This window comes from Panicum virgatum, chromosome 5K (assembly GCF_016808335.1).
Source record: "Panicum virgatum strain AP13 chromosome 5K, P.virgatum_v5, whole genome shotgun sequence".
Classification (NCBI taxonomy): Eukaryota; Viridiplantae; Streptophyta; class Magnoliopsida; order Poales; family Poaceae; genus Panicum; species Panicum virgatum.
Genome location: NC_053140.1, coordinates 176,835 through 196,472, shown reverse-complemented (window position 1 = coordinate 196,472; position 19,638 = coordinate 176,835). Strand labels below are relative to the sequence as shown.

Here is a 19,638-nt window from a genome sequence, read left to right as displayed (position 1 = left end):
TCCAGCTGATGCCCCTCCCCCCTTGTATTGTCTCTCTCTCTCTCTCTCCGGCCGGCAGTGCTGCAAGCTCCTGGCTGGAGAAGTTGCATTGGATAGATCTATCGAGGGACGGTATAGAGTTTTAAAATTTGATTTCGATAATTTAAAAGTTGGACTCTAAAAGAGTTGGACTCTAAGTTTATATAACTTTCAGCTAAAAATATATAAATATCAAGTTGGATTGTGAAGAAACCTCTAGAGTTATTATGATTGGTTACCACCCCACCATCTCTTGCAATGCTAGCGTGAACACTTTCCCTTCCTGCTTGGTTCCTTGCTGCCGCATAAGTGAGACAAGGAATTTAGGTACAAAAGCTAAGCTAGCTAGCAATATATACTTGCCGGCCAGCAGACCTTTGTTCCGATCTTTCCTTTAAGCCCACTCATTCGACCTCCTCCTTCACTTACATGGATCATGGATGGATGGAGGTATGTATGTAATCAAAGCCATGCATGCTCATCAGATTAAACCAAACCAAACTGATTTCCAAATGAATGATCGATTTCACTCAAAGAATCGAATGATCTGACTTATAGTACAGTAGTAGTAGTAGTATCAGTGATGAGAGCCAAAAGGAACAGGCAAATTAAGCACCACATGGATGGATTTATCGGATGATATTAATTAAGTTCCTCCGCTAGGCCGCTTGCTTCCGTATACGTACGTACGTGTCGCGTCATGGATGGTCAACGGCCGGCCGGTGGTCATGGCAAGTTGCCGTGGCGTTCGACCGGGACAGGGCCGTGACTTCCCCCGTTGATGGCGAGGACGTAGAAGAACTGCGTCACTGTCAGGACGATCGTGAAGGCCTCCATGGTGCCCTGCCAACAATATATATTTAATTAATTACAGTAGTAGTTCATCATTCATTCTCAGTAGGAGTACACGCACCAGCTTGGCGTTTCTTCGCTCGAATGAGATCTCCTGGCAAGCTAGTCCCATGGCTAGGACTGTGAGCGCCCACGCAAGGAGTCCCAACGCCGCCGCGGGCTGCAGGCTGTGGTAGTTCCAGAAGCGGAGGTGGTTGAAGCCCACCATGGCGGAGGCGATCCCCACGACGCCGGCGATCAGGGAGAAGAGCACTAAGAAGCCGGTGGCGAAATTGCCGATGGGGAAGAAAATGGGGTGGAAATGCGCCGGCAGCCGCAGCTCGGGGCCGATGACGAAGCCGCGTTCGATGGAGAGGTTGAGCGCCCACCCGCCGATGATGGCCAGGATGGTGTACAAGCACAGGTTGAGCAGCAGCAGCAGCAGGGCCACGGGCTTGAGGTTCTCGGCCATGGATGTCTGAATCGATCGATCGATCTCTGCTAGCTAGTGTATATATGTACTTGATGGCTATCAATAGCGCGGCTAATTAGCTATGGATGCTGATGGCTCGTTCTTGCAGCTAGCGGGAGCCGATCGATCGATGCCTGGTTAGTGTGCCGCCGCAGTTTATATATACGGGTACTGCACGCGTGCTGAGGGCAATGCAATGCAATGCAGCTAATAAATTAATTGCTGGGAATTGTTAAAATTAGTTTGTTCTTTGCTTGCCCCTGCGTCGTTGGTTGCTCGCACCAAACACTACTACAAAACAGGCCTTTGTTCCTGGCCATTTGTCCCGGCAGCCTTTGGGCCCGGGACAATAGGTGGCTTTTGTCCCGGGTCCAACGGCTAGCCGGGCCAGCGGGGGGGACGGGGGCCTTTTGTCCCGGTTGGAGACACCAACCGGGACAAAATGGGAGCCTTTTGTCCCGGTTGGTGGTTCCAACCGGGACAAAAGGCCCGCGTAGCCTTTTGTCCCGGTTGGAACCACCAACCGGGACAAAAGTCCCCCCTTTTGTCCCGGTTCGTGCCTCCAACCGGGACAAAAGGCCTTGCGCCCCTTATCCCCTTCCCTCTCCCCCCGCCCGAGCCATTCAGCTCACTTGTTTTCTCTGTTCTTGGCTCGGGATAGAGGAGTTTTGCTCATTTCTTCACCACATTTGTGAAGATCTTTGATTCTCCGTCCATCCATCTGCTCTAAAGGTTTGGGGCTTGTTTTTCTCTTCTTCCTTGGCTTGTATAGCTCATTTCATACTTTAGAAATAGAGAAAATGTGTAGCTAGCTCATTTCTTGGACATTATTTTGCTAGCTAGATTGCATATGTAGGCGTAATTTTCTTTTAGATTTAGATGAGTATATGGATAGTAGAAATTTTTAGAATGAGTGTAGATACTTCATGTGATGTACTTGTATATATGACCATATTGTGGATAGTTGATTTTTTTATTCGTGAATGAATTAATGAAATGAGTATATTATAGAATTTTTTGTATTATGAATGGATTATTTTGACACTCTAGTGATGTATTTAATCAGGCTCACATTGAAACCATCTAGAAGCTAAAAAAATCTTTATTTCGAAACAAGTATACGTCGTTAATCTCCATCCAACGGTGATGGCACTACCTTTCAGGGATACACGATGCGCTATAAGGACGTCGCAAATCGGTTGGTCGCATCACCAGCACTTCCGATTGATAAGAAGACAGCATTTGACGCAGTCAGCATGCCGTTGTTGTACTGAGAGCATATGAACGAGCATGCTGCCTGTGCCAAGTGCTGTGCCTATTAATCGTAAATGTTGGTGCTGCGACTAGCCGATTGGTGACATCCTTGTACCGCACCGTGTCCCCCCGAAAGGCAGTGTCATCACCGCAGGGTTGAGGTTACTGACATATACATTTTCAGAAATAAAGGTTTATTTTTCTTCTAGAGGGTTTCTGGATATTGAAAAGAGTGTACTCCTGGAACTGAAGGGTGTCAAAGTAATTAGAAGTTATAGAGATTTCTTTCAATTAATTAGAGATTTCTTGAGGATTAATGATACATTTCGTCTTTTTTTATATAATTTCATTGTTATTTGCAAGAGTTATTAATCTGATCATTGTAATTGTAATAGTAAATAATTTTTGCTTTGTAATGGTAAGAATTTATAATTTTGTGGAAAATAAAGGTATTTTTCAGTAAAATATGGCTTCAACAGCTGGAGGGAGTGGCGCCGGTGGGGGTGATCGTTGTCCTTCTGGAGAGAAGGGCACAACTCGAGTAGGTCGTCGGTCCAAAAAACCTAGTGCTTTTCATAGGGCAGCGCTCCGTTATTTGGAAAAAGAATATAGAGAATGCATGGCAAGGGGCGAGGAACCTCCGTTTGATCTTGAGGATTTATTGCGGCGTTACGGTTCGTCACCACCAAACTCGGAGGTTTCAGCTCCGCCATCTTATTCTGCGCCAGCAAGAAATCCGTTAGAACATTCTGCGTTCCAACGCAAGGACGGTTGAAAACCTATGTGTTGTTGACCGAATTTTTAAATTTCATGTATAGTACTCCTTTGTTAAGTTCTGTAATGGATTAAGTACCCCTTTTAATTAATCAAGATGTATGATAGATATTGCATATCTTTTAATTATTCATGTTATGTTACATTTAGTTTAATTTAGGTTTGATATATTTTATTTATTCGATACGTGTAAAGAATTCAAATCGATTTATTTAAAATGCAGATGGACCGGCAATGGATGTACAATGCTGACCGACGTTCGAAAGAATTCATTGATGGCCTGCATTATTTTTTGTCTGTGGCTGAGGCAAACAAGCAGAATGGTTTTATGTGCTGCCCGTGTGTTCATTGCAACAATAACAAGGATTACTCATCTTCAAGAATCCTACACAGCCACATTTTCGCAAATGGTTTCATGAAAAAGTATGTTTGTTGGACGAAGCACGGAGAACAGGGGGTTACCATGGAAGACAATGAAGAAGAAGATTTTGACGACCACTTTCCCGGGAATGCTGGAATCGGTGCATTCGATGACGATATTCCCATGGAAGAGCCCGAAGTAGATGTAGCAGAAAATGATCCCAGCGACGATCTGGGGCAAGCATTGCACAATGTGCAGGCAGACTGTGAGAGTGAAACGGAGAGGTTGAAGTTCCAGAAGTTGTTAGAGGACCACCATAAGTTGTTGTACCCAGATTGTCAAAATGGATTTAAGAAACTTGGCACCACCTTGGAGTTGCTGCAATGGAAGGCGACAAATGGTGTATCCGACAAGGGATTTGGTGAATTACTCAAACTTGTTAAAAAAATGCTTCCTAAGGACAATGAATTGCCTGCCACAACGTATGAAGCCAAACAACTTGTTTGCCCTTTGGGACTGGAAGTGCAAAAGATACATGCATGCCCCAACGACTGCATCCTCTACCGAGGCGAGTACGAGAATTTGGATGCATGTCCCGTATGCAGTGCATTGCGTTACAAGATTAGAAAAGATGATCCTGGAGATGTCGAGGGAGAGCCTCCCCGGAAGAGAGTTCCTGCGAAGGTCATGTGGTATTTGCCTATAATACCACGTTTGAAGCGTCTGTTTAGAAATAAAGATAATGCTAAGTTGATGCGATGGCACAAAGAGGAACGCAAGAAAGACTCGATGTTGAGACACCCCGCTGATGGGTCGCAGTGGAGAAAAATAGATAGAACGTACCCTAAATTTGATTTGGATGCGAGAAACATAAGGTTCGGTTTGAGTACGGATGGCATGAATCCTTTTGGTGAGATGAGCAGTGGTCATAGCACTTGGCCTGTGACTCTTTGTCTGTACAATCTTCCACCATGGCTCTGCATGAAACGAAAGTTCATCATGATGCCAGTGCTTATCCCGGGTCCAAAGCAGCCCGGAAATGACATTGATGTGTACCTAAGACCATTGGTCGAAGAACTCTTATTGCTCTGGGGCGATGAAGGTGTACGGATGTGGGATGAATACAAACAGGAAAACTTCAACCTACGAGCATTGCTGTTCGTAACGATCAATGACTGGCCTGCTCTTAGTAACTTGTCAGGACATTCGAACAAGGGATACAAAGCATGCACACACTGTTTAGATGATACCGATAATATATGGTTGACTCACTGTAAGAAGGTTGTATACATGGGTCATCGTCGGTTTCTTCCCATAAGGCATGCGGTACGAAAGAAGGGCAAGCATTTCAAAGGCCAAGCGGACCACCGAACAAAACCGATGCACCGTAGTGGTAAAGACGTCTTCAACATGGTAAAAGATCTAGAAGTTGTTTTTGGAAAGGGATCTGGTAGCCAACCTGTTCCGAACGAAAATGGAATGGCGCCCATGTGGAAGAAGAAATCTATATTTTGGGAGCTACCATATTGGGAAGTCTTAGATGTTCGTCATGCAATTGATGTGATGCACCTCACGAAGAATTTTTGCGTCAACCTGATAGCATTCTTGGGAGTGTACGGAAAGACAAAAGATACAGTAGAAGCACGTCAAGAATTGCAACGTATGGAAGAACGAGATGCCTTACATCCACAACAGCGAGATAATGGACGACAATACTTAAGTCCTGCCAGCTATACTCTTAGCAAGGAAGAGAAAGAAACCATGTTTGACTGCTTGAGCAGTATAAAGGTTCCATCTGGATACTCATCCAATATAAAAGGAATCCGGGCCGCACAAGAGGCAAAGGCGTGGTTCCGTGGAAGTATGGGTTCAGGGAATACATTGATTCATATAGAAGCCGGCAAAGAAGAAAGAATGATGAGCGGGAGCACCTGCGAAGGCTAGAGGAACGGCTCATGTCACACGATCAAAGACTGGAGGAAGAGGTTCAACGCCAAGTGGTCGTAGCAATGAGCCAGCAACAGCAAGCGCAAACGTTGCCTCCAGAGCCTAGTGTCGCAGCAGATCACCTGTCTCAGCGGAAAAGCAGCTGCGCTTCCACAGACGTCGCCGCTGCCGAGCCCACGGGGATCCAGGCCGCAGTTGAAGCGTCGGCCCCGCAGCGATTTCCAGTGGATGAGATCACCCACCGGACACCTTGTGACCTGCAGACTGCCGTTAAGAACTTAATGTTCACTGTTGCGTACGGTACCGCCATGCCAACCGAACCAGGCGACGTGTACCACGGGCAGCAAATTCCGCCTAGATACACAAGAGTTGGCGTGGAGCAGGTGTGCCAGGGTTGGGAGACGCTCGAGCTTGATATTCCTGGAGGCGATGGGGAGAGGACACTAGCAGAAGCCATTCATGGCTACATCCTATGGGATAAGCGCTACATTGTCCTAAAGTCGGATGATCAAACACCAAGACCGGCATCTCAGCATGCCTCTCCAAGACCGGCATCTCCGCAAAACTCCCCAAGGGCAGCACTGTCTCGGCAAGGTTCACCGGCACATTCTCCATCACCATCATCTCATGCGCCGATGAACACTCAAGCGTCACCGTCGCCTCCATGGTCACCCCCTCCGCCGCCGGCAAAGAAGCAGAAACGGCCGCCGGCAAAGAAGGTAGCTGCACCGGCTAGGGAGCCTCCAAAGAAGAAGGAAAAGAAGAAGAAAACCAAGGAGGCTCCTATTAAACCCTGGGACATGAGCCTTGAAGAATGCGATCGGATAACTCAAGAAAGAGTTAAAGAGCACTTCAAGCCGAAGCCGAAGCCGGAGCCCGAGAAAGTGATAAATCCGATAGATTTGAAATTTTTTAAGGGAATGTGCGAAGCAAATAAGAGAAAATTCATTCCGAGAGACCCCCCTTCAGACTACGAACGCACAATTATCAAAACTACTGAGAAAAAGAAGAGACAATCAAAGTCGTCGTCGTCCGACGTTCCACAGCTCGGAGCCCAAAAGAAACAATCAATAGAGCCTCTCGTAGTGGGACAGACGACGCAAGAACAAGACTTTGTTACATTTTTGAAAGAATCAAACCTGACGGCCGCTCAGATTGCAGGGGGAGAAGATATTCCAAAGGCCGATGTGGTCGTCAAATGGACGTTTGAGATCGGCAAAACTCTTGTACCCCCCGAAGTAGTGTCTGTGCTTCCAACGCAAATGTATAAGCTGCACCAGCACTACATGCGTGCGATGGCCGATTGCATCTTCATGCAGGGCGCAAAGATTAAAGATGACGATTTCTTACGGGGGGAGGCCATTCTATGGATAAACTGGGAAGAAATTTACCAACTATTCCATCAGGAGGCCCTCGACATCTCTATGGTCGCCTTGTGGGTTCTGTAAGTATTTTACTCTCCTTACGTATTGTTTTGCATGATCTCAACATACTGATCTCTTGATTTATTCGGTATCATGTAGAATGGAGATACATACTTGCAGAAGAAAGGGATACTCTCACCTCGGCTTCATCGACCCAATTACTTGTAATTGGAGGCTTCTACGCGACAATACCGATGAGATATTCCAAATGTTGTTCAAGTACATAAGCGTTTATCACAACAAGCAAATGATATTGTTTCCTTACAACTTTGCGTGAGTGATTCCTTCCGTCTAACTCTTTCTATTCTGTAATCGAATTGTTTAAACCTTAACTACCAAGAACTGCCTCCGTATAATCTTGCAGTGAACACTGGATCCTAATTGTCATAATTCCCGAGAAGAGCCTACTCGTGGTTATGGACTCATTGAGGAGACCTCCAGAACAATACGAAAATCTTCTTAACATGATGAAAAAGTAATTCTACCACTACTCCGTCCATGACCGATAATTTGAATCACTTTGTTACTTGACTATAATTGTTCTAATCATGCACAGGGTTTGGAAAGAATTCGCTAAAAATCATCCAGGCAAATTTGACAAGGAATTGAAGATCAAGACAGATTTTCCGGTACGCGCTTGGATGATTCGTTGCACGATTCATTAGTTTTATTATATATTCATGTAAATACCTGATAATTTCTTCTCTCTTAAAGTGTATGAGGCAGAAACCAGGCACTGTATTGTGCGCATACTATGTATGCGAGAACATCCATGGTCTGGTAGGTCCTCCAAAGGGCTGGACAGATTGGGAGGAGGAAGTAAGTAAAAAAACTTGTTAATATTTGAACTCGTATTTTAATTAGTCGAAATTAATTATCCCTTTTTTCCATAGGTCGGGGAGATGCGCGATAAACTCATACCGGAGGAAAAGGTTATGGCGATTCAAGAACAATTCTCCGGATTTATTGTTGAGCAAGTCCTCGATCCAAAAGGCGAATTCTACTATGATGGAATATCTAATATTGACAATCACAGTAAATATGACAATATACGCGTATATATGTAATTAAGAACGAATATAACTATGTAAATATATATGTGTGTCTATGTATTAAATTTCTATTTATGAGTATGTATGTATGTATTAAATTTCCAAAAGGCAAATTCTACTATGTAATTAAGAACGAATATACCTATGCAAATATGATGGAGTATGTATGTATTATATATATAAGCACTCCAATAATATATATGTGTATATATATATATTTATATAATATTGGTCCTAGACATTTTCATATGTAAAGGAATTCACATGTATAGATATGTGTATACATATATATATAAGTGAATTAATTTATATATGAAAACTATCTAGGACAAATATTATATAAGTAACTATATATATATGTATATATTAGTGGAGATCATACACACTGAATTCCAATACATAAGTTTTATTGAAATGCAAAAGTATAATTGAAATAGAAAAAGAATTGAGAAAAGAAAAACATGAAAAAAAAAGAGACCTTTTGTCCCGGTTGGTAACACCAACCGGGACAAAAGGGTGCGCCAGCCACGTGGGCGCTGGCTGCACCTTTTGTCCCGGTTGGTGTTACCAACCGGGACAAAAGGTCCTCTTTTGTCCCGGTTGCCACAACCGGGACAAAAGGGCACCCCCTTTTGTCCCGGACAGGCGTTCCCGGTTGGGAAACCGGGACAACAGCGGTTTCCCAACCGGGACAAATCAACGTTTTTGTAGTAGTGAAATAAAGCATCTATATATATATATCGAACTGGAGAAGGAATAACGTATATGATAGCAGATGATCAGCAACCCAGGCCGGCCATGCATGGATGGCTAGCTGTAAAGCGAAGGAATGTGTGTGTGTATACGGTGCATTTTGTATAGAGAATGTACTCACCCTCTCAGTTGCAACTAAGTTGGTCTGAATTGCAATCGGTTCATTTTCAGTTGCAATCGGTTGGTCTGAATTTCAACTGGTTCGTGTCCAGTTGCAACCGGATCGGTCTGAGTTGCAACTAGTTCCGTCTAGTTGCAATTGGTCTATTCTCCAATTGCAATCGGTGTAGTCTCTTGGTTGCAACTGCAGAGTGGGTGTATTTTATACAGAGAATGCACCTTGTTGCATTTTAGTCTCGTCATATATATGCACACACACTCTACACGTCACTCGTACGACAGGGCCGAGAAAAAGAGAGCTAGATTTGTGCTCACCGACGCACGCATGCATATACTGTTGTGCGTTGCTTGCACTGCGCGCCAACTCATATGCACGCTCCACCTGGATGAGGTGTTTTCCTACAACTTCAGTACCTATTTCTAAAACGCTTCCATTTAAATTTTTGATTTGGTCCATTTCGTGTCATCGATAAGTACGATGGATCTTAGTCCATCCTCTATGCGGGTCAGACTGGCTGTCTGTCCACGACTCGAACAAGTAGATCCCTACAAATTAATGCACAAGTGAGAAACTATATACTTGCATTAATTTTATTTTATTCGCGAATTCATGCTGGAATAATTTAAAAATTGGCAAAGGGAAAAAAGAAATAAAACGCTAGATATATCTTTGTTCACTTGTTTCGCCATTACGCAAGATGCTTATATATACCCGCGTCGACGTCATGTATTAATGCAGGAACGTATGCCCACATGCAAATGATCGAATTGTCTAAGCTGACCTTACTCTTAGCAATCTGCTACGTTAACTAGCTAGCTTTTGAGTTTCTAAGCGTCCGCCCTATGCATGCACCGACGACTGACCATTAATTTGTTAAGAATGATGATTCATATATAAGAAGAAACGTCATATATATAAGCAATGGCTGATAATAATAATTTATTAAACAGTTGATATTATTCTTCTGCGATCGAATGAGATGGTAAATGATATTATTCTTCTGCGTATATATAATAAATAGACTTGTGTAATTAAGGTCATCATCATGAGCTAGCTAGGTACATCGGAGGACCCAATGCCAAAAAAAAAGAAAAAAAGAAAAAGAAAAAGAAACATAGCATACACATCATTACAGCAATTTGTTGGTATATAACGTTGATTATTTATATATGCATATATGTAAATATATGTAGCCCAACAACATATATAAATTAATTAATCATGAGACCCGGCCTTGTTCTATATATGTATTGGTGTGGTGGTATGCTCAAATTAAATACCGTAGCTAGCAGCAGGAGCTCGATCAGCAACAATAATGGAAATGTTTCTTTTTTTTGAACAACACAACAACAACTTATAACAATAGAAACTTAGACGTATATATGTAGTATATACGCGTATATACGTACTGCCATTTTTATTTCTCCATCGAAATCATGCATATCGCATGATTAAATGCGCGTCTGGTCACGCCGCGTAGTCGCAGTAGCCGTTGGTGCACCTGGTTCTGCACCTGACGCCGCAGCTGCCGCAGTTCTTCTTGTCGGTGAAGGTGTTGACGCATTTGCCCTCGCAGCAGGTCTGCGTGTACTTGCACGTCTTGTTGCAGCTGCCGCAGTGCTGGAAGCTGTGCTCGGTGTCGACGCAGGTGCCTTTGCAGCACGTCGCGCCGGGGCTCCCGGGCTCTAGGCAGATGGACGGCGGCTTCTTGCTGCAGTCGTAGAACGACGCCGGCGGCGGGAAATTGGCGGCGTTGGCGAGGAAGCGGCTTCTCCTGAGGGGATGCGCCGGCGCTGCCACTGCCGCCACTCGCAGGGGAGCGGCCGTGGCGAGGGCGGCGAGCGCCATGAGAAAGATGGTAGCTTTTCTCATGGCGGGCCGGCGGAGGGCGGCACGGCTGCTGCAATGCTCGCGTACGTCCTCTAGCTAGGGGAGGAGGGGAAGGAAGGAAATGGGGGCGACGGAGGGAGGGGGAGAGTGCTTATACTAATTAAAAGGCAGCTAGCTAGCTGCTAGCTAGGCGAGAGTCAGAGCACGCATGCCATGGTTGATTTGCACGGCAAAAGCCTGGAGTGCAGGGAGGGAGTGTGAGGAGCAAGCCTGTGGGCTAGCTGCATGCCGAGACGACGCGACGCAAGCTTGCCGGCCGGCTTCCAGGCCAGCCACCTCAAATGCAATGCAGACACGCTCGCTCGTTTCTGGCGCGTATATATGTAAGTTGATAAATAATGGAACCAATGCAAACCGTACGTGCCTTGGGCGGCACACAATTGCAATTAAACGCACCCAAGCTTGGGTGACCAGCTGAACGATACGATCAGATCGCCCCCCAAGCTATCTAGAAGCTAGCTCTAGCTAATTATTAAGGCTAATAATATATATAATGCCTGGCGTAGCAGGTTAACTATTAAGCTAGCTCTAGCTAATTATTAAAGATTTGAGAGACCTTTGACCAAGGGAGGCCGAAGGGACATGCCCCTTCAGTATGGCCCCTTCGGGATGGCCCTTTCGTGTATTGGCCCTTTCGTGATGGCTCTTTCATGAAAGGTAACCGCCTAATGACTAATCTTATTAACTATTACATAAATTGATCACTAATTCTAATTTCTTCACAATACTCCTCCTTGATCAATTTTCTTCTTCTTGTGGTCTTGTAATCAATTTGATCTTCTTGTGGTCTTGTAATCAATTGAATAACTTCTTAAAAACCCTGTGGAAAAAATCAGGAGATGCGATATATATAACTCCCCAAAAAACCTTTCAGATAAAATGTGAGGAGAATCTTTGGAAAACCCCGTGGGAAAAAAACCAAAGTAATTCCGGTATACTAGGCAAAACTCCTCCAAACCCAGTGGGAAAAATAAGGAGAAACACCATAATATACAATTATCAATGTTAGTAGACCCTTGAGACAAACCCAAAGTCTTAGTCTAATAACACCTTGACCTTATGGTCAATATGCTTCAAATATCATCTTTTAAAAACCCCTGTGGGAAAAATAGATGATATAGCATATACCTTTGCACTGGCATTGCCTCATCAAAAAAATTATATGAGAAATCTTAAAGGAAAAACTCACATAAAGAAAAGAGTACAATGCATGTTATGTCAGAGTATCATCCACCAAAAACCCCATGGGAAAAATGGATGATATGATATGACCTTGTGTTGATATTGCCTCATTAAAAACTTTATATGAGAAACCCCAAGAGAAAAACTCATAGAAAGAAAAGAGTGCAATATGATGTTTGTAACAAGTTACTATTTAGAGAGACTCTCCCCCTAATACTTGCAAATCTCAAAGTAAATTCATACCAATGCACTCAACACATAAGAAATGTGGAGCATGGTAGACTCTGTGAATATCTCAGCGAGATTATCACATTACTTAGTTTGCAAGAGTTCGTATGTCCATATTACTTATGGAGCAAAACAATCTTAGTGCAAAAATATTACACTAAGTGTAGCTTATCTTCATCTACACAACACAAGTTGCATTACCTTTATAGGTAATGACTATTGATTCAATAGAATCAACACCACATAACTTCAATATGTGATATATCATTCTGTCAAGCTATACACCAGTGAGATACACACGAAATATGTGCAGGATCATCATTTTTCTGTGGGAACGACAAAACCTATTATTACTTTCATGGGCTGTAACAGTACTCATCATGGAATTAATCAATAACATTGCTAAAGCTCATGGAGGCGTATCCGTATTTGGTGGAGTAGGGAAACGAACTCGTGAAGGAAATGATCTTTATATGGAAATGAAGGAATCTGGAGTAATTAATGAAAAAAAATATTGAGGAATCAAAAGTAGCTCTAGTCTATGGCCAAATGAATGAACCACCGGGAGCTCGTATGAGAGTTGGTTTAACTGCCCTAACTATGGCAGAATATTTCTGAGATGTTAATAAGCAAGACGTGCTTTTATTCATCGATAATATCTTTCATTTTGTTCAAGCAGGATCGGAAGTATCCGTCTTATTAGGGAGAATGCGCTCCGCAGTGGGTTATCAACCTACCCTTAGTACAGAAATGGGTCCTTTGCAAGAAAGAATTACTTCTACCAAAAAGGGATCTATAACTTCGATCTAAGCAGTTTATGTACCTGCAGACGATTTGACCGACCCTGCTCCTGCCACAACATTTGCACATTTGGACGCTACTACCGTACTTTCCAGAGGATTGGCTTCCAAGGGTATTTATCCCATAGTAGATCCTTTAGATTCAACCTCAACGATGTTACAGCCTCGAATCGTTGGCAACGAACATTATGAAACTGTGCAAAGAGTTAAGGAAACTTTACAACGTTACAAAGAACTTCCGGACATTATCGTAATTCTTGGGTTGGACGAATTATCGGAGGAGGATCGTTTAACTATAGCAAGAGCGCGAAAAATCGAGCGGTTCTTGTCACAACCATTCTTTGTGGCAGAAGTTTTTACCGGTTCCCAGGAAAGTATGTTGGTCTTGCAGAAACAATTAGGGGATTTCAACTAATCCTTTCTGGAGAATTAGATGGCCTACCCGAACAGGCTTTTTATTTAGTGGGGAACATCGATGAAGCTAGCATGAAAGCTATAAACTTAGAAGAGGAGAGCAAATTGACGAAATGAAATTAAATCTTTATGTACTAACTCCTAAACGAATTATTTGGAATTGTGAAGTAAAAGAAATCATTTTATCTACTAATAGTGGCCAAATTGGTGTATTACCAAACCATGCCCCCATTAACACAGCTGTAGATATGGGTCCTTTGAGAATACGCCTACTCGACGACCAATGGTTAACGGCGGTTCTATGGAGTGGTTTTGCTAGAATAGTTAATAATAAGATCATCATTTTAGGAAATGATGCAGAACTCGGTAGTGACATTGATCCAGAAGAAGCTCAACAGGCACTTGAAATAGCCGAAGCTAACTTGAGTAGAGCTGAGGGTAGGAAAGAATTGGTTGAAGCGAAGCTAGCTCTTAGACGAGCTAGTATATGAGTCAAGGCTACCAATTGGATCCCCCATCCAATTGAAGACAATCTAAAGGTTTCATTGATACAAAGAAAAAGGAAAGAAGGGTAGAAAAAGTTATCAGATAGCGAAGCGAAGTAAGCCCAATGCTATCTAGTAATTTTTCTACCTACCTACCTACTATTGGATTTGAACCAATGACTCCCGCCGTATGAAAGCAATACTCTAACCACTGAGTTAAGTAGGCAATAGGGATTTTGACAAAGAAAGTTTATTCATCACTAAAGCCGAAGTCAGTAGGAGTACTATTATGAAAAAATTTAGACCTCGAGCTTGAGGACGTAGTTATTCTATAAAAAACCATGTGTCATATAATAATTGTACTAAATATAGTAAAGAAATCTAAATAATCTTTAGATCAATCCAAGATTTCGATTCCCAATAAAAAAAGAAATAGAATATAAAAATACGGGACAAAAAATAAATCAACTCGGTTTCGGACTTGGTACAACCCAAAATCACCATTCCTTTTGGTTCGCACAACCAAAAAATTATTCTGAAGGTCTACAGGAAGATAGAAAAATACGGAATTGTATCAAGAACTATATACAAAAGAATAGAAAAAAAAGGCTCGAATAGAAAAATAGAATCAGACTCAAGTTCTGAAGTAATTACACATATAGAAATTCGAAAAAAAATCGATACAATCCACGTCATAATCCATATTGGATTCCCCAATTTATTAAAGAAAAAAGCAGCAATCGAAGAATTAGAGAACGATCTCCAAAAGGAAGCTAATTCTGTAAACCAGAGACTTAATATTGCTACCAAAAAGGTTAAAGAACCTTATAGAGTTTCATTCCGAAAAGCAATGAAAAAAGCCATTGAATTAACTAAAAAAGCAGACATAAAGGGAGTCCAAATCAAAATTGTGGGTCGTCTAGCAGGGAAAGAAATTGCACGTGCCGAATCCATTAAAAAGGGCATACTGCCCCTCCAAACAATTAGCGCTAAAATTTATTATTGCTGCTATCCAATTCGAACTATCTATGGAGTATTAGGTGTCAAAATTTATATATTCGTAGAAGAAGAATAACTAACTCTGTCTTCCCATTCTTCCCTATGATAGAATAAAAAAGACAACAACCTTATTTTTCCAAAAATTCCTAAAAAAACAAAAAATTATATATACCTCTTTCTATAAGATTTAATGAAAATTGATAAATCTTTTAATATAATTGCTATGCTTAGTGTGTGACTCGTTAGTTTTTTCTTTAGGGTAAAAAATGGAGATTGAAAAAAAATTTGGCTGAACCCTACTAAAAATAGAAAAAACTTAGTAATTATAGAAAATTAACTAATAACCAACCTATTGCTTCGTATTGTCGAGATCCAAACTAAGAAACAGTCACTATGTGAATAAATACATCTATAAAAAATGAGTAGATCTATCATATAGTTGTAGCAACTGCATTTTTTTCTCTACAAAAGAAACCTGATTTTAGGTTGTGAAGCAAAACTAAAGAGATGTGGATAAAAGGGGGGATGATAGATAGAAGGGAGAAGAATAAGAAAGATATAGGATTCCAATGTGTATGGTCTATGAATTACATCATAAAAAAAGCAATGTGATAAACCATCAATATAATAAAATAATAAAAAAGAGAGAATTCAAAATCATAACTTTTGAAACAACAAATAAAAATTTAAAGAAATAAAAAAGAGCAGCCCGCTTTAATAAAACTGAGAAAATTGACTCGGAAAGAAATTTTTTGGAAGCTCCATTGCAGGATTCAAACCAAACCATTAAAGGAGAAGTTGTGGGAATGACAAAACCTATGATGGCATCGGATTTTATTGAAAAGAATCCGAAAATAAAAAAATCAACTCTATGTATGGAGGTCAGATGTATAATTGTTATCGCCATATATTAACAGGAATTTATGGGCCGAAAGCAAGTTGACCTTAAAGCAGAAGGTTAAGGAGGCTTGTAAATCGGCTCCTGCGTGAGAACTTGGGCCACATGGGCCATGTATCTTTAGATTTTGTTGAGTTAGAGATAGAGTCTGATATGGACACACTAGTTTAGATTGTTTCCCAAGTCTCCGGACTATAAATATGTACCCTATGTTATTCAAAAAGAAGAACATCATCACGTCTCGCAAACAACAATTCTCGGCGCATCACCACCCCTAATTCTAGGGTTTCATCCAAGTAAGCGCCATGCTGCCCTGATCACTTCTTGCGATCAGGGCAGCGTTGTTCTTGCTTTTACCTTGGTATTACTCGTACTGAAGCGTTTTTTATGGCGAGTAATGCTAGTTATCTTGATGTTCGTAGTATGGCTTTTAGTAGATCTGTTGTACTTTGTTGCTTATCATCTACGAATATCATGTTGTTTTTCGTGCAGTCACGTTTCAATCTCACGCTAATTCTTGTTGTGAAGAATTAGTTGTACGGAGACAACACTCTGCTTCTTTTCCATCTAACAGATCTAATCTGTTATGGTTTGCTCTTATTCTTAAGAGTTGGTGTAATATCTGCTAGGTTAGGCCTTACAAACGGGTTGGATGATCCGGTGGCATGTTAGATGCTTTGCTTTAGTTTTAACAGGGAATTGATCCGGGAATCGGCTCTTGCTAGTTCTTAGGCCTTTGTTTTTTTGTTATGGTTTAGTTATCTGTTACGTTTATTAGGCCCAATCACGTGTAGGATGTTCCGATCTAGCGGTGAAGCTTTTACCATCGTGGATTAGATTAGTTAGATTTAATTGAAGCAGCTTTCAGTTATTTGCTTTATTTACCAATATCTGGATAGATGCAGATCCAATCTGACACCGGGACTTGATCGGCTCTTTAAAGCCGATGCAAGAGTTATCCCGGCGAGCCGACCACGGCTCGGACTTACGTTTCCACGTGTTTGTGTATGCAGGCAAATCGTTGCAAGCACGTTCGCACCTTCCTGATCGGGTATAGGTCAGGTGGCACGCCCGACATTCTCTGAAATCTCCGGGTGCGTGACGGAATTGCGGGCCGTCGACGAGGGAGCAGTGCCTGCCAGCACCCCGACGACCTCCCGGCTCTTTGTGTTGCCTGTCGCTACTCGTCGGTGGGTTTCGACCGACAACACATTCTGGCACGCCCAGTGGGACCTTCATCAACAACAACGCCCACCGCAGAGATGGCAGGAGCTCAAGACCAAGTACCAGTTCCGCCGGTCACCAAACCTGTCACGCATGAAGAGCTGACTCCAGAACACAAGCTAAAATATGATGAGATCAAAGCTCAGTTCGAAGCCGATCTCATCAGCTCTTTTGAGAGGACCCGCAACCATGGCATCAGATGGAAGGGGTTCTCACCAGAGGGTGCTCTCGACAACGTTGATCTGTCTGTGCCGTCAGAAGAGCGCACCAGGGCCCTACGCCAGGAGATGAACTACATGGTGGCTCACACGCTCCATCGACACTCAGAAAGCCTGGTGAATGAGCTTGAGCTCGTGGTACATCGCGTTGTCCAGGAGGTGATCAAGAACCAGTAGTCCCCGTCGGGACCAATCCTGGGGAGTCACAGGGGGAAGCTGTACTGCAATCTAGGCCACCAGTGTCCTACTCGCTCGCGATAGCAGGACAGCAGAGTTTGCCGATCTATGTCGTCCACAAGATCGGCAGTGATCCTGGAGAAGGCCAGTTCCTCACCGAGCCACCCAAGGAGATCCCGCACGGCTACACGTGCGCCTACATCCCTAACAGCGTCAACCCAACACGCTCGGTGTAGTTGGTAAACCCAGGAGCTTCTGGAGCAGACGCGGAGAAACAAGCATGGCTGGCAAAGTACGCTACCGGGCCGAGTGCTGAGCCATCGGCCCCAGGAGTTCTTAGTGTGGAATAGGTCAGTGCAATACTGAGAGACCAGTTCGGCATCCTGCCCAACAGAAAAGCGATCGGCTATTCCAAGCCGTATCCAAGTGACTACGACTTGATCCCATTGCCTCCCAAGTATCGGCTCCCTGAGTTCACCAAGTTCAATGGGTCAGAAGGAGCCAGCTCCATTGAGCATGTGAGCCGATACTTAACGCAGCTTGGGATGATCTCAGTATCATATCCGCTGAGGGTCCGGTTCTTCGGCCAATCTCTTACAGGCCCAACTTTTGGTTGGTACGCGTCATTGGCAGCAGATTCGATTCGAACTTGGAGGCAGCTGGAAGATCAGTTCCATACCCAGTATCACTCAGAGGCTGCTGAAGCTGTGATTGCCGACCTCGCCCAAGTCAGGCAAAAGCGAGGAGAGACTGTGTCGGAATACATATAGCGCTTTAGAGAAGTCAAGAATCGATGCTACTCATCACGCATTACGGAGAAGGAGGCAGTCGATCTGGCAGTTCTGGGACTCGCTAAGCCGATCAAGGATATGGCTTTCCAGTTGGAGTTCGCATATCTGGCGCACCTGGTGCAGAAGCTTATGGCATATGAGCTCTACCATCCCGAGCTGTACCAGGACAAGTTCAAGCGCCATGTGAACATGGCCCAAGCGGATGAATCTGATGATTCTGGCGAGGAGCAAGAAGTGGCCATGGCAGAATGGACTCGGGGGGCAAACCCCGTCCCGTGCAAATGGCTCAAACAGCAGGGGCTTGTGTAGGGCTTCGACTTCGACGTAGCCAAAGCAGAGCAGATATTTGATCTGCTGCTCAAAGAAAAACAGCTGAAGCTCCCAGAGAACCACAAGCCGCCAACTGCACAAGAGCTGCAGGGGAGGCTATATTGTAAGTGGCATCATTCGTTCACGCATGCCACGGGTGAATGCAAGGAGCTGCGTCGTCAGATTCAATCGGCTATCGAGCAAGGCCAATTAATCCTGGCTCAACACACGATGAAGATCGACACGAAGCCCTTCCCACAAGCCAACGTGGTAGAGTTGTCGGACTTCACTCCTACGGGCCAGAATTTTTCATTCTAGATCAACATGGCGGGGCCCGTACACCGTCGTGACGAGCAAAGGAGAGAGGCCGTTTCTGGCAAACGGCCCCAAGACAACAACAAGCCAGGGTGACAGCATATTACTGAAGAGCAAGTGCGTCACATCCGTAATCAGCTTCCTACTTCCGATCGGCTTCTGAAAAATATGAGTATCAGCACAAGCTGCGTCGCCGATATCAATCGGAAGAAGAGGAGTACGAGTACCGCACAGGGAGGACGCTAGAAATGCGCCAGGCTATACGCGACCACTGGCATTGCCCGATCTTCAGGTACTGCTGGAATTCCGGCATGAGCCGATTGCCCACTATAGATGATTGTTTGGAGTGCAGGCCTAGGACACGCCAGTCGGGCGAGACATCGGTGTTCCGGCGCTTGGGGCCCAAAGTATGTCACGACGAACATGTTGAGCTGCCGACCAAGGGTGATTCCGAGCCAGAAGAACAAGACAGGTACCATCGCCCACGGTGGTGCCCTGACGGGCTTAATCGCTCGCAGAAGCGCAGAGTGCAGCGCCTGCGCAATCTAGAAAAGGCAGAGGCAAGATACCTTGACGTGCTGAGGAAGGCGCGTCCAGATCTCGCGGAACAGGTTAGGCACCCGCGAAGGGTGGAAAGGCGCCCTCTAAGAAAAGTGTGGCGCCCCAAGCAAACAAAAGCCGATGAGAAGCCATCGGCTGAT

General features: G+C 43.8%; 2 protein-coding genes and 1 pseudogene across 2 annotated transcripts; 1 reads left to right on the top strand and 2 right to left on the bottom strand.

Annotated features, from left to right (window-relative positions):
- Positions 1 to 477: 477 nt before the first annotated feature.
- LOC120705431 (membrane protein PM19L-like) lies at positions 478 to 1,464 on the bottom strand. The gene is made up of 2 exons (XM_039989736.1): positions 932 to 1,464; positions 478 to 861 (listed from the first exon to the last, which is right to left on the bottom strand). The coding sequence occupies exons 1-2, from the start codon at positions 1,319 to 1,321 to the stop codon at positions 745 to 747; spliced, it is 507 nt and encodes a 168-aa protein (XP_039845670.1). The 5' UTR covers positions 1,322 to 1,464; the 3' UTR covers positions 478 to 744.
- An 8,758-nt stretch (positions 1,465 to 10,222) lies between these two features.
- LOC120705432 (protein STIG1-like) lies at positions 10,223 to 11,113 on the bottom strand. The gene has a single exon (XM_039989737.1). The coding sequence runs from the start codon at positions 10,877 to 10,879 to the stop codon at positions 10,475 to 10,477; it is 405 nt and encodes a 134-aa protein (XP_039845671.1). The 5' UTR covers positions 10,880 to 11,113; the 3' UTR covers positions 10,223 to 10,474.
- A 1,499-nt stretch (positions 11,114 to 12,612) lies between these two features.
- LOC120707525 lies at positions 12,613 to 13,638 on the top strand (annotated as a pseudogene).
- Positions 13,639 to 19,638: the final 6,000 nt, after the last annotated feature.